The 13,109-nt window shown below is 42.8% G+C and overlaps 1 protein-coding gene across 6 annotated transcripts in view; it reads left to right on the top strand.

Annotated features, from left to right (window-relative positions):
* The window catches only part of LOC119391834 (FK506-binding protein 15), a 108,787-nt gene that overhangs the window by 88,060 nt on the left and 7,618 nt on the right, over positions 1-13,109 (top strand). For 5 of the 6 annotated variants that reach the window (XM_037659486.2, XM_037659506.2, XM_037659492.2 and 2 more), the window contains exons 25-27: positions 3,028-3,318; positions 3,505-3,575; positions 11,697-11,836. In XM_037659486.2, the coding sequence (XP_037515414.1) occupies positions 3,028-3,318; positions 3,505-3,575; positions 11,697-11,831 (497 nt within the window). In that variant the 3' untranslated portion in view covers positions 11,832-11,836. The remainder of the gene's footprint in view (positions 1-3,027; positions 3,319-3,504; positions 3,576-11,696; positions 11,837-13,109) is intronic. The other variant, XM_037659519.2, reaches the window with a different exon arrangement.

Here is a 13,109-nt window from a genome sequence, read left to right as displayed (position 1 = left end):
TTTGAGGTATCTACATCTCATAGGGACAAAATGGCCAGCGAATTAAAAGGCAAGGAGATTTATAAAAAGTTCTGTAGCAGAAACACTCACAACTTCCTAGAAGCAAATGTGCAGCTAACATTTGCCTCTACTTTATCTCAAAAGCATAGACTTGTCATGTGAAGGCCAATTAGAGATCAAGTGCCTTTTCTCTGCTAACATAATGATGCATTAATTACGAAATAGGAGATTGCTGTTCCCAATGGAAATAATACGTCCAGATATTGGTGACGTGATCTCTTATAAGACTTGCCAAGAAGTTAAAGGGGCCCTGCAACACTTTTTGAGCATGGTCAGAAAACGCTGCCAATTGGTAGTCGAGGCTCCTGAGAGCATGTGAGCCAAACATTATAGCACAGCACACGGCCTGGAATTTGCAATTAGTTTTCAAAATCAGCTAGAAATCGCTCACTCTTCTCTCGACAAATGATGCTATATACCCAAAATGACCCACGTTATAAACACAAAGTCCATGGCCATTGGTTGATTCGAGCATCGTGAGCTGCATAGTTACTGCTGCCGCCGTGGAATGCTGCGACGTGCCCGCGCGAGCGCTCGCAATCAAGTTAAATGTAAGCCACGTATTCGAAGAAAAAAAAAAAGAAAAAAGTGCTCAAGGTCATGAAGCACGCTGACGGACAGACTTAGCTTCTTGCCCCCCTTGTCATCCCCCTGCCCTGCATAGCTTTCAGTGCACTCACTGGTACGAAAAGAGAGAAAACGCTTAAAGCGTGCAACAAATTCCTATAACTCCGCTCGTACTTGACGTATTCTAAAAATTTTTGCGGCAGTCAATTCGTGAGGCAGTAAGCTCCTTTAATAATGTCATTCGATGATTACCTAGAAAAGTTTTGCAGGGGAGCTTTAAGGCTTCTTTACGAAACCTGTAACACTAACAGATACATTGAGTGGTATTGATCTGGAACAATTAGCCATTTTAAACTCGTAGGGCACGCAAGGGAAATGCTGCTTTTTCTTCATTGTAAGCTAGCATTTTATTGTGCCCTTAGTTAGGTGGCGGAGGCCTGACTTCACTTTCTGGACGTCCTTTCTACTCCAGCATTTATTTTAAACCTTCTTGTTTAGCCAGCTGCAATGAAATTTCGTGCCATGTAAAAAACCTTGTCTCAGACAGTGTAGGTATGTATAGAGCAGCCTCCATGTAAAATTTTACATTTGAAATAAGAGTAGATGTGTCATGGACAGCTTGCAGAAGCAGAAATTTTTTTATTCCGTAACTGAAGAAAATGTGGCCACTTTTTCGCCACATAACCTCCGAGGTTGAATGCCACCTGCAGCATGCTGAAATATCTTGAGCTGAAGTGCTTTGACTTGTCATATTCGCTTAGTGCAGTGTGCGCGTGTGATCTGCTCAGGGGCTATTTTAATGGCTTCTAGTAAGAAAATTAACTAGCCCTGTAGATTTGCCAAGTTTGCCTTGATGGCTGCTACTCATTGATTGGCAGTTTAGCCAAAGCAGAATTTTTTTGCAGTTCTTCAGATAACCAGAGGGGATCACAATTAACCGGGGGCAGCCTTCATCTGCAAGGTCTCACATATCTCAGCTACTGGTTTGGGACATTAAACATCTCCGTGCTCAATTAGTGTCCCTGCCATGATTCAACATGTTTATTTACATATTGTTTATTTGAGCTGACTGGTGCCTGTAATACTCCTGTTTATTTTGTACTTAGGGTTGCCTATGCCATTGATAAACCTCTCTTCTCCCTTTTACTGCCTTGCTTTCTTACCTTCCCGAAATGTCACTGTTACATCACCAAATCTCTTCTCTAGACTTGCTGTTACGGGTAGCAAAGAGTGTGTACCAGCCTGTTTTCTACTTTCTTGCATGTTCAGTCCAATATCTTTCTTGCATACTGGACTAAAAAAAGCTCAGTATCGGAGTTGATTGTCTCATGAATCGATTACTGAAAAAATTTCCTGAATCCATCAAGGATGAGCAAAGTTAGAGGGTCTTGTCACGCGCTTCAAACGCTTTCTCTCTTGTCCTGACGAGCGCGCTGGAAGCCATACAGGGAGGGATGGCACGGGGGAAAGAAGTTACTTCAGCACGTGTCATGACCTTGAGCTCATGTGATATAATGCAATCGCTTTCTCCCGTTGTGATTCTTGTGCACACTAGTGTGGCTACTGCGTAATGTTAGCAGACTATGGAGTGCGACGCTGGCACATGGTGCCACCCTGTGGCAAGAAGTGCATCTGATCCAAACAGCACTCTTGATCTATGTCGGCTATTGGCCAATAGCATCAGCTCTGGAGAAAGGGAGCACAGGCCTCTGTATGAAAAAGAGGGTGCCTGAGAAAATGGAAACTTCACGCTCCGCTTCTAAGCGCTCCTTGCCACGCACAACTGCAAGATTTGGCTGAGCTGTTCGCAGCAGTGTCTGCTTGCAGCGGGATGTGTTTTTTTCACCAAGCCAAAGGGGTGGTTCATGACCCTTTTAGGCCCCTGGTTTCATGGAATGGCTTTTCCACTGATGATTACTGTTAAAACTGAATTCTCATTATGTATAGTCCTATCAGGGACAGTTGGCTGAGTTGGTAAACATGCATCATGAAATAAGGCACAGAAAAAAAGGAAAAAAGAAAAAGCATGTTGTCCTGTTCTTCATTCCTCCTTGTTTTTTTCGCTTATTTCATGATGCATGTTTAGTCCTGTCATAATGTGCCTGTAGTGGTAATTGAAATAACTTTTTATTTTTGTCAATGCTGTATTGTGATGATCATTTTTGGAAGTAGGATGGTATAGCAGGGCTCTCGTATTTTAGTCATGTTTTTGCATGGCATTTTCCAGTATGAATCATTTTTGGAAGTGCTTTTATTAACTTTACTGTATCAGGATAGGGCACTGCTGCAGGGGACCTAGTGTATACAATGGTCGCCCCACATTTGTGTGCCTTTCTGCTTTCAGATAAAACTTTCTTCTTGCATCAGTAATGGCTGCGTTTCACTGGTAATTCTATGCAGAAACTGAAAAGGTAGAAAACAAGAACCATGGAAGCCCTGAGACACCACCGGCAACAGAAGAGCCTTCGTCAACGCCGTCGACGGGCCCAGCTGGCGATGATGTGTCTAGCCATTGCAGTGAGCCCGTGGAGCTTGCCCCTGAAGATTCCAACTCAAAATTTGCTGCTGCCAAGCTGCCTGAAACAGGGGCTGAAGAACCTGGGCAGCTTAATGTGCCAGTCGTCCAAGCTGATGAAGAGAAGGATGCAGCAGACAGCACCAAAGAAAAGGGATCGGGTGATGCAGGATTATGTAAGCTCTCTTGTTGACCTGCCCTTGCACGTTATTTGCAGTGTGAGGGCAAAGCTAATACAAAAGTTGCTCCGAACCTTTGCTTAGCACTAGGTATCAACTTGCGGTAGCTGCTTCCTTACTGTTCTTTTAAATCATTTGGCAAATTTGCTTCTTACTGTTGGGTGTCTCCCTTTCTCCATACAGCAAGTTCAGCTGAAGGTAAGACTGGATCCGTACCTCCAGCTGACAGCAAGAGTGTTCAGCCTCAGGACTGGGTAACACGAAGTTACTTCTTTTTCTTTTTTCTTTACATTTTGTTGTGCATGACTGGAATGCATGCACAAGCCATAGTACTTAAACAAGCTGGAATGTCTGCATAGACTTACTAAATTAAGCATTGTTCATTTCCAGCATATAAGTTGTGCCTTCCGTTTATACTTTTGGTCATACTCCCTCTGGTGAACAGGTTGTTGAGTAAAGAAAGGTTAGTAACAAAGCCACACCCTTGTACTTATATGTACTTATGCTCATTCGGTAAATGCAGTCGTCACTGACAATGCAAGCTTGCATTCTAGGTTGCAGAGTGCTGCAGTAGTAGAGGTTAGCTTAGCACTGTCCATGGCTTTGAGGGCTGCTGGGAAGTCTCGTGCACATTTGCTGACAGGACATGTGCACTGGTAAAACATTACCAACACTCTAACACTTCATTAAAACACTTCATTTTAGTGCTGTCAGTGTCTGTAAAATACACACGATTCTCACCATCCTGTTTTTCTAACCATAAAGGAACTTCAGTTCACGCTACACAAGTGCAGGTTAGTGGGTAAGCCATGGAAGACACTGTCCTCCAATGTACTGCAAAAAACTTCGACCATCCAGTGACCAGATTTCCATATTTAACTGAATACATGACAGCATACTATACCTAAACTATGTTGCATGCTATGTAGGTACTAAAGGTGTGGCTTTGGGAGCTTCGTGTTGCAGCGTCTCTTTTCATCAGAGTTGTTGCCCTGATGAAGGCAAAACCCCTTGCTGAAACTTTGGTTCCAGGCTGAGGCTTCCCTTGTTTACTGTTCACTTTTTACCTCTACAAGTCTGCATCTTCATGTGAATTCTTTGTCCTATAAGACAAAGTGTTTCATAAGATGCACAAGCCAAAAGTTTGAAGAACCACAACTTATATGCTGAGAAAGAGTACCTACTCTACGCATGGCACGAAGTAGATGATGCAGAGGAGCAGGCGCACCCAGGGCTTCTCCTGCCTGTCTCACCTTCTTTGCACTCTACCTGTAGTCATTATCCACCAGCAAGTTTAATTTTCCACCCTTTTGAAAATGCAATATGTAGTGTTTCACATATGGAACACTAATTTCCAGTGCTGGCTTTGAAACCTAAGTACACCAAACTTTTGGGCGATAATTCCGGCTGTAATTCGTATACAGGGTGTTTTTTTTTAGACAATACAGGTTTTTTTTTATAAAAATCCTTTGACAATAAGGCTCCCGTCGTTTTCGCACCCGAATTCTATGTCGAGACGGAAATACTTTGCCGCACCTGAAATGACACTGTTGCAAATGATTAACAAAAGCTTGTTAATTAGTTTCAATTATTGACCTGAGGGCAGTTTATATTATAAACTTGTAGGGTGCGCCAATTTATGGTATACCCACTTTTTAGAAATCAAAAAAGTACGTAATTCTAGATATTCATCATTGAATTTTAAGGGTAAAATTCAAAACTGATTGCTCCTGGTGCACGAAACGCAATCACTCTGTTATGTCATACCGGAACTACCAGTGACAAGCAAGGGCCGAAATTTGAATGAAGGCGCATCGTGGCCGTATCTTTTTGTGAAAAGCAGCAAGTCATCCCACTTGGGCTAGCAGATCGCCTTACCTTTGTGTGCGGTATTTGGTGCTTACCTGGTTCTTTCGAGCTGTGCGCAAGAAAGCCGCAATATCAACCTTTTCTTTCTCTGTGAAGCATAAAACTCGGGGGGAGGCATTGCAGTGCTTCTTCTTACAGGTGGGCGAAATACTTTTTCTTGCCTGTTAAGAAACAGATAAGCCCCACATATCGCACCCAAAGAATAAGCTGTCTACTTGTGTTTTTCAGAATGCTTGCAGACTTTCCTGGCCAGATTGTGCTTCGGTGTACCTTGATTCAAATTTCGTCACTTCCTTCTCACGTGTAGTTCTGGTCTTACGTGACACAGAGGCCGCGTTTCCTGCGTGCCGGGCACCGTCAGTTTCGATATTGCCCTTAAAATTCGATGATGAATATGTCAAACTGCGTGCAACTTTCGTAATTTCTAACAAATTGATATGGCATAAGTTGACACGCACTACAACTTTCTAATATAAACGACTGCCCTCAAGTAAATAATTAAAAAGTTAATTACCGTGTTTTTGTTAATTAGTTGCACCAATGTCTTTTGGGCTGCGACAAAGTATTTCCGCCTTGTCGTAGAGGTCGTGTGCGAAAACAACAGGAGCCTGACTGTCATAGAATTTTTATAAAAAGTCTGTATTGTCTAAAAAAAACATCCTGTATTGTCGGTGCATATGTGCCTACACCCCATGTCAAAATCTTTTTTGTCTGCATGGCTAGTTGTATTGAAAGTGGCGTAAATGTGTGGTGCGCAATTCTGAAGGAGTACTGATCCATATTGTAAAATTTATAGAAACTCTAGCATGTTTTTAGCATATGATAGTGCACTCAGCAACTGTTAGACTTAACTATGGAGGTTGGAAAGCACTTATATACTTTAACTTGACACTGAAATTTGTCTCTGAAATTTGGACCTGGTGTCATTGACATTATCATGACATAAGAGTTACATTTGCTGACATTATGTTGCAATAAGTTTAGGTACGATGATGTTCATAAATAAACAGTGCTGCACACTTTACCTCTGGCTGCACTTGCATGTGGTTGCCAAGTTGAATGCAGGAACAGAGCGAGCCAGTGTTTCAGAATTTCATGACACAGCTCTTGGGTACTAAAACTGAAACTGGTTCATATGAACAAGTATAGCAAATTATTTAGGGTGCTCAGTAATTTTTCTGGAGATTTGGGAGGGGTACCATTGCTTTTGTTGCTTTGGGCTCTTTAACCAGGTTTTTTGTTTTGTTTTGTTTTGTTTTTCATTTCACTGAGTCTTACCTTGAGTGTTTCTAAGCTCCATAGTAAATTTTAAGTGACCGAATTTTCATATAAAGCCACTTTCAACATAACAGCCTTTCATGTACACTGGTAGAGCTCCTTATACCTAGCTTATTTGTTGCAGCACTTGCATCCGTACAATCAAATTCTCAAGAGATTGGTGTCATATCGCAATGCTGTTTGAATGTTTGTGCAATGTTTAAAGGGACCCTGAAAAGGCAACACTAATTCATTTTGGGCTAGTGAACAATTTTTATGTCGGCTCTGTATTCATAATAATTTGGAGGAAAATAGTCGATTATTGCTAGAGAAAATAAAGACCAGACATCCCTCTCTCGAACCTTGAGCACCAGTACGTCAGCGTCATATCACATATTTAAAGGCGTCTTCATGTATTAAACCATTGTAGTGCAGGAAAAGTTCTCTAAACTTGCTAGCTTGAGTCTTGGGTTCCTTTGGAATGCAATGTACTGCTTTTTTATCAGTAAAAAACTAACTAGACCTTAGCAGGTGATGTCAGAACCCGTGACGCCATAGAGAACTGGTGTCTGTAACTGCAGGTTGGTGTTGGCTATTATCTTTTTTTTATTTTTGTCTTCTTTTCTGGCTTGCAAGCCTCATCCATGTGGTAAGAATGGCTATTTTGCTCTTGCAGAAAGGTAATTTATCAATACAGCCTAACTTGATATTTGCCTTTAGTGTCTGTTAAACAGTAGAGCACAAACAGGAACCTAATATGTTGTATTCAAGGGCAGTGCTGCATTCACAGTGTTATTGTGTTTACACGCACTTGCATGCAGACAATAACGATTTTGGCAGTGGATTACAAGACTCTTGGATTACAAGGGTCTCCTACAAGGTTCCCTATAGCAGTTCCTTCAGAGAAAAACAGTTAATTAAAAATTAGTTTTTATTACAATCTATCAGCAGCATTTGAGCAAACTCCTTTTGTTTCTTTCCTTTTGCCTTTGGTTATATTGTTTTAATTATTGCTGTGCTAGTATTTCAAGTCAATCAAGCATTCCAGGGCATTAGCCTGCATATCAGTTTTGTGTGCATGGTAATGTACATTTGCACTTTCTTTATCAGAAAAGGAGGACTTGGCAGAATTCACTTATTTTTGCAAGAACACCTTTTTACCTCTTTTTGATTTACTGTTTCACTCTTTTTAATTGTTTTATGCTTGGCATATGTTCACAAGAATGCAGAATGCTCTTTCTTAATGCTATGTCATAATGCCACATTCTTTCATAAATATCGCTTGCACTACTGCAAGTACAGTACCCGACTGAAAGTACTTGCCCTGTGTCCCATTTTGTTTAGTGTAAATGGAGTGCTTACAACTGGTGTGCTGCATTTGATAGTCGTGCATTGCTTTCTTCAACATAAGACTACAGTCAAACCTGGTTATAATGAACACAGACATGAAAATAAAATCTAGTGTATTGGCCGCGAGATCGAGCGGAGTCGCCACCTGGCGGCTTCTGGCTGAACCGCGTTTAGTGTGGATTGCTCCATGCGTCGTCTGCTAGCCACGTTGTGTTTGCATGTGCGCGTACGTAATGCAGCTCCTCAAAAGGCGGTTTGTTCCGCTGCGTTAGTGCATTTTTAACCACACGTGCGTATGCCTAACACGACGTAAAGAAGCATTTGGCCTCGATCAGCTGTATATGTACTGTTATAATATCCGTGAGTGCACTTGTCGAGAGTGCTGTGTGTGGTCGCCGTACCCTCCGTTCACGAGTGTCATATCAGTGTAGGTGCCGCTCTGTGCCTCAAGCTCATTGCAAAGTGCACTTGGCACTGTCTTAAAGATGAGAAGTATTAAATCTCATGTGAATATAGCCTTTTAGCGGCTCGGTGGTAAAAAAAGGCACTCATGCACTTGCGCGTTGCGGTTAGGTGTATAACTTCGGGACTGTCGTTTATAAGTTACGCGAGGAGCTTTAGTTGTGTACGGTCCTGGTCCCACTACAGAGAAATATTTCTGTCAAGTCACGCCTGACACTTCGGTACTTAAATTGTCCCCTTAAAGGGGTCATGAAGCACCCCTTGGGCTGATTGAAAAAACACATCCTGCGGAAAGCTGACACGGCTATGAACTGTTCTGCCAAATATTACAGTCGTGCGCGCCGCGTAATGGCCACAAGCGGAGCGCGAAGTTGCCGTTTCCCCAGGCACCCTCTTTTCAAACAGAGGCCGGTTCTCACTCTCGTCGGTGGGCGGGGCGTCTGTCCACTGTACGTCGCAAGAGACATAGCATGCTTATTGGATGATAGCCGACGTAAATCGAGAGCGGCATTCGGATCAGATGCGCTTCTTGCCGCGGGGTGCCGCCACTTGCCGGCGCCGCACTCCTCAGTACACGGTAGCCGCACTCGCGCAAGCGAATCACAGCGGGAGAGCGATCGCGTTTCATGACGCGCGCTGGCGTAACTTCTTTCCCCCATGCCATCCCTCCCTGTCTAGCTTCCAGTGCACTCACCGGCATGAGAAAAGAGAGAAAGCGCTGGGAGCGTGCGCCAAACCCCTGTAACTCCGCTGATTCTTGACGGATTCGAGAAATTTTTGCGGCAATCGATTCGGGAGGCAGTACACTCCGATACTGAGGCCATTAGATCATTACTTGGAAAAGTGGTTCATGACCCCTTTAAAAGAACAGAAAATGGAACGACACGGAAATCGTAAAACTGAGTTGCCTTGCACAGTTTTAACTTGTGGCGAAATTTATACAAAAACACCTGTGTACTTAGATTAAGGTACGCGTTAAAGAGCCCTAGCTGATGGTCCAAATTAATCCAAACGGCGTACTTTACATTTATGTCGTAGTATATAATTTCACAGTGAAGCCACATCTTTTTTCCTTTACATTATCTTGAGCATTTGTGTTGCGTTGTTATAGATTGACGGAAGGCAGCGGACATTCTTCGCATGAAAAAACGTACTTTGGTCCCGTGAAATAACCGGGCCTTTGTTCCATTATTGTCGTGCGAGTAATCAATTGAAGAACGTTCCGTGCTGTACAGTTACCTTTGTGTACTGTTACTGGAATAAAAACAAGCATGTGCATGTTAAACGTCTCCGTAGCGCTAAGCGCTATCAGCCACGTAGCTTTCCTCAGTAAACCTATCAACTGTGCTACATTTCATGGAGAACTGAATAAAAAATGCGGATGAATATTTGAGCACGCAGTGCACAAAGTGCTATTTGAACTCATCGTGCAGGAATACGGGCTTTCTTTTTGTTGGGGGGTATCCAGATGAACAAGAAGTAAATACTTAATTCAGTCGCGCTACAGCAGTGCGTAGTAGCTGGAACACAAGCTAAACATGTAAGAATACAACAACAAGAAAATTAATCCATTGCGAAAACGCCAACTTTTCTCTAAGGCGAGCAACCCGTTCATTGGCAGAATGCGCTTTTCTCTCACAATTAATAGTAACGTTCGGCTCGCTTCGAGCATTAATTCGGGAATGAAGAGTGCACACATTACCAGAAAGCTGCAGTGAACGCATTTTGTTTGCCGGAAATCGGGTCAAATAGCTCACAACGAAGCTCTGTTGTGTGCGCTCGCATACGCGCCGACAACTGCCTATCCACACTAGCGCGGCGACGTTGCTGCCACCTGTAGCCCGACCTCGCGGCGAATAGAACTGTGAAAATGCGTGCAAAGCATATTCCTCCTTATGAATTACACACCTGATATATCAGGCTACGCTTACCTACGAGTACCGCCAAAACATGCCTGCGGCTCGCTCCCCCACAATGCATGTTGGCAGAGCAACAGCAACTCGACCTGGAGCAGTATAAAAGACCAGTTTTATATGGAAAGGTTGACTTAAGGTGTGCTGGGCTGACGAGGCTTGCCTGCCATGGAGTGGTAATTGTCAGTCAGCTTGCCAAAGCATTCATGTGCAGCATCGGCATACCTGCACTGACAACTTTGTGCTCGCCACTTGTCCCATGCACAAAGCCTTGACTAAACATACTGCCTCACATGGTTGCATAGCAAACAGCATGATTGCAATGGGATGAAGCATTGACCTGCTTGATTTATTGACATTATGGATGAAGCATAATGTACATTTATGTGCACTTTAAAGAACCTCGGATGGTCCTAATTAATCCAGAGTCCCGCCCCACTATGGTATGCCTCGTAATCATAAGGCGGGGGGCGGGAGGGGGAATTGGCACATCGAACCCTGGAGTTCAATTAATGAAGCATTAATGAGCTTTGTTATTTGCCGAGTTATCTACACCTTCGATGGGAAGGCATGGATGTAGAGGACTTTGTTGAACTACTGTGCAACTAGAACTTGCAAAGGCTGAGCCAGGCCTGGAGGCACATTGAGCTGTGCTTTCTCCTGCCCAATACAAATGCAGTGGTTTAACCCCTCGACCAGGATTCCTGTTGGGCACATGGTTGTGGAGAACACCTTGTGGAACAGCTGCTTGTAGCGAAGCTATGCATTGGTGACAACCTGAAGATAGAACTGCTTGCACTTATTGAAACACTGAGCGGCACCTGCAGTGACATTACGCCTTGCACATTATGTAATGGCTTCAGCTGTGCAAAACTCGGCGTACATCCCACCAAGTCCGAAGCAAGACAGCAGCTTGCTTCGGACTCGGCAAATCAACTGGCTCACCGATCGCCACAAACATCCTTGGCCCTTTGGATGCATCATCATGATACCACACTGCCTTTAATTCATAGCTGCTCTCTCTTCTTTTTTTTCTTTTTTTGCTCTCCTTCACTGGAGCAATAGTTGTTTGTTGTTGCAGTGTATTATCACTCCACAAAGAAAGTACATATATTTCAAATTATGCGACTATGCACATTCCTGGAATGGCCATATTCTCTTCACTTCTTTCTCGAGAGCACTGCAATTGAGTGCAATCAGCTTGATTGTGCATTCATACAGCTCAAACCCGAGTGTTACAGCTCATTGTGAACGTCATAGTACGTTGTTATCTGAAAGACAGCAAACATTATCCAAATTTTGTTATGTGTAGGTTTGGCTACATCATACGTCTCGCATGTATGAACTAGCTGTGCCCACATATTGTGATTTGTTATAACTGGGTTTCACTGTACCAAGTTACACTTATGAGTGAAAGTTTTTCGAATGAATGCTTAGATTGCCTGGCAGTGTTTTTTTTTTTAGTTTTCTTGTAACTTTTCAAAACAAAGATTACAAATTGAGTTTTAATGTTTTCATGTCTAGGAATCCTTTCTTGCATCACTTCAGCAGGCTAGTCGTGTGTATGGACAAAACATTCCTCCTGTGTGGATGACCTTGCTTAGTTTGGCTGGCCTCATAGTAAGCCTGCTAGCTGTGAGGTATGGCCTATACTACTAAGCAAGGTAAGGAAACTTAGCTCTTGAAGTTATAGTTAGAGCAGCCTTTGCTCTTCACTCTTTGCCTGCCTGGCACAGTGGGCTTTTTTTTTTGTCGTGTTTCAGTGTCTTTTTTGTGCTAGCACTTTGAAAGAATGGTAGAATCCAAAGTGCCAAGCGGGGTAATAGCTTCTGAATTCGGTTAGAACTTTATGGGTACAAAAAGAGTGATTGGAACAATCTGAAGTCATTGTGGAAGAGAGCCTTAGCTGTCATATTAAAGTGAAGAATGGGCCTGGCACCAGCTCATATCTTGTGAATTGGCCTTACAAAAAATGTTATTTTCAGGTCTCCACAACAGCTCTGAGCTAAACCAGTTCGTCACATACCCACCTCATTGACATCTTTGCTTAAACTTTGCTGTTGTGTTTGTTAGTTTCTTTTCGCTTAACAAAAGCCAAAACATTCACCCATTAATGAAGTTGCTCAAGCTGAATGCTTGAGCTACAACCACAGCAATTCTCAAAGCAGTACACAAGAACCTTCATGCTGCAGTGTAGCAGTTGCCAACTTTGTCAAGAACTGGCAGATGTAGGAGTATTAATCAGGAATTCATTGTTGGAATACAGTCGAACCTTAACCTAATGAGCTGTAATGTAATGTTAATGCCATACGCCTCACTTGTTTTTTGCCATTTCTACCTTTTCAAAACAGCAAGGGCGTCACCGTTGAATGGTATCCACAGTGGACTCTCATTAAACGGAACTTGAAGGGACCAGGAAAATATGTTCCATTTAACAGGAGTGCCATTTACTGAGAGATGAACAGGAGTGCAGAATACAAGTACGAAACCAATCATGTCAGAGGCAGCAGTTCCGTTTAATAGATTTCCATTTACTGAGAATCCACTGTAATTCACTCATGTGATAAACATCAGTAGCAAACCATTAGGAAGCACATTAAAAAATCTCTGGGGTCCCTTAGCTAATGCTAAGGCTCCTTAAGGGGAGATGCAAGTCGAAAAACGAGTCTTTTTCCAAAATTACATTTTTTTTTTATTTGCTTTCACAAGTTTAGTTTCTCTACTTTCACGACAAAAAAAACTGAAGATTGCAATTAAACTCGAAGTACGTTAAGATCGCTTTTAAAGAACACAATGTGGCTACCAAAAAACTAAAAAGTGCTCATTGTCTAGAGTCCCCTGGAAATTGTCACCTGGCTGCTTGCCATTGCATTTCGCATGAGTTCACTAAGCCACATGCTCAAAATAACCATGATTGCCAAGCTCTCATGATGGAAT

This window comes from Rhipicephalus sanguineus, chromosome 1 (genome assembly GCF_013339695.2).
Source record: "Rhipicephalus sanguineus isolate Rsan-2018 chromosome 1, BIME_Rsan_1.4, whole genome shotgun sequence".
NCBI classification, from domain to species: domain Eukaryota; kingdom Metazoa; phylum Arthropoda; class Arachnida; order Ixodida; family Ixodidae; genus Rhipicephalus; species Rhipicephalus sanguineus.
This window is presented reverse-complemented; position numbering and strand designations above follow the sequence as displayed.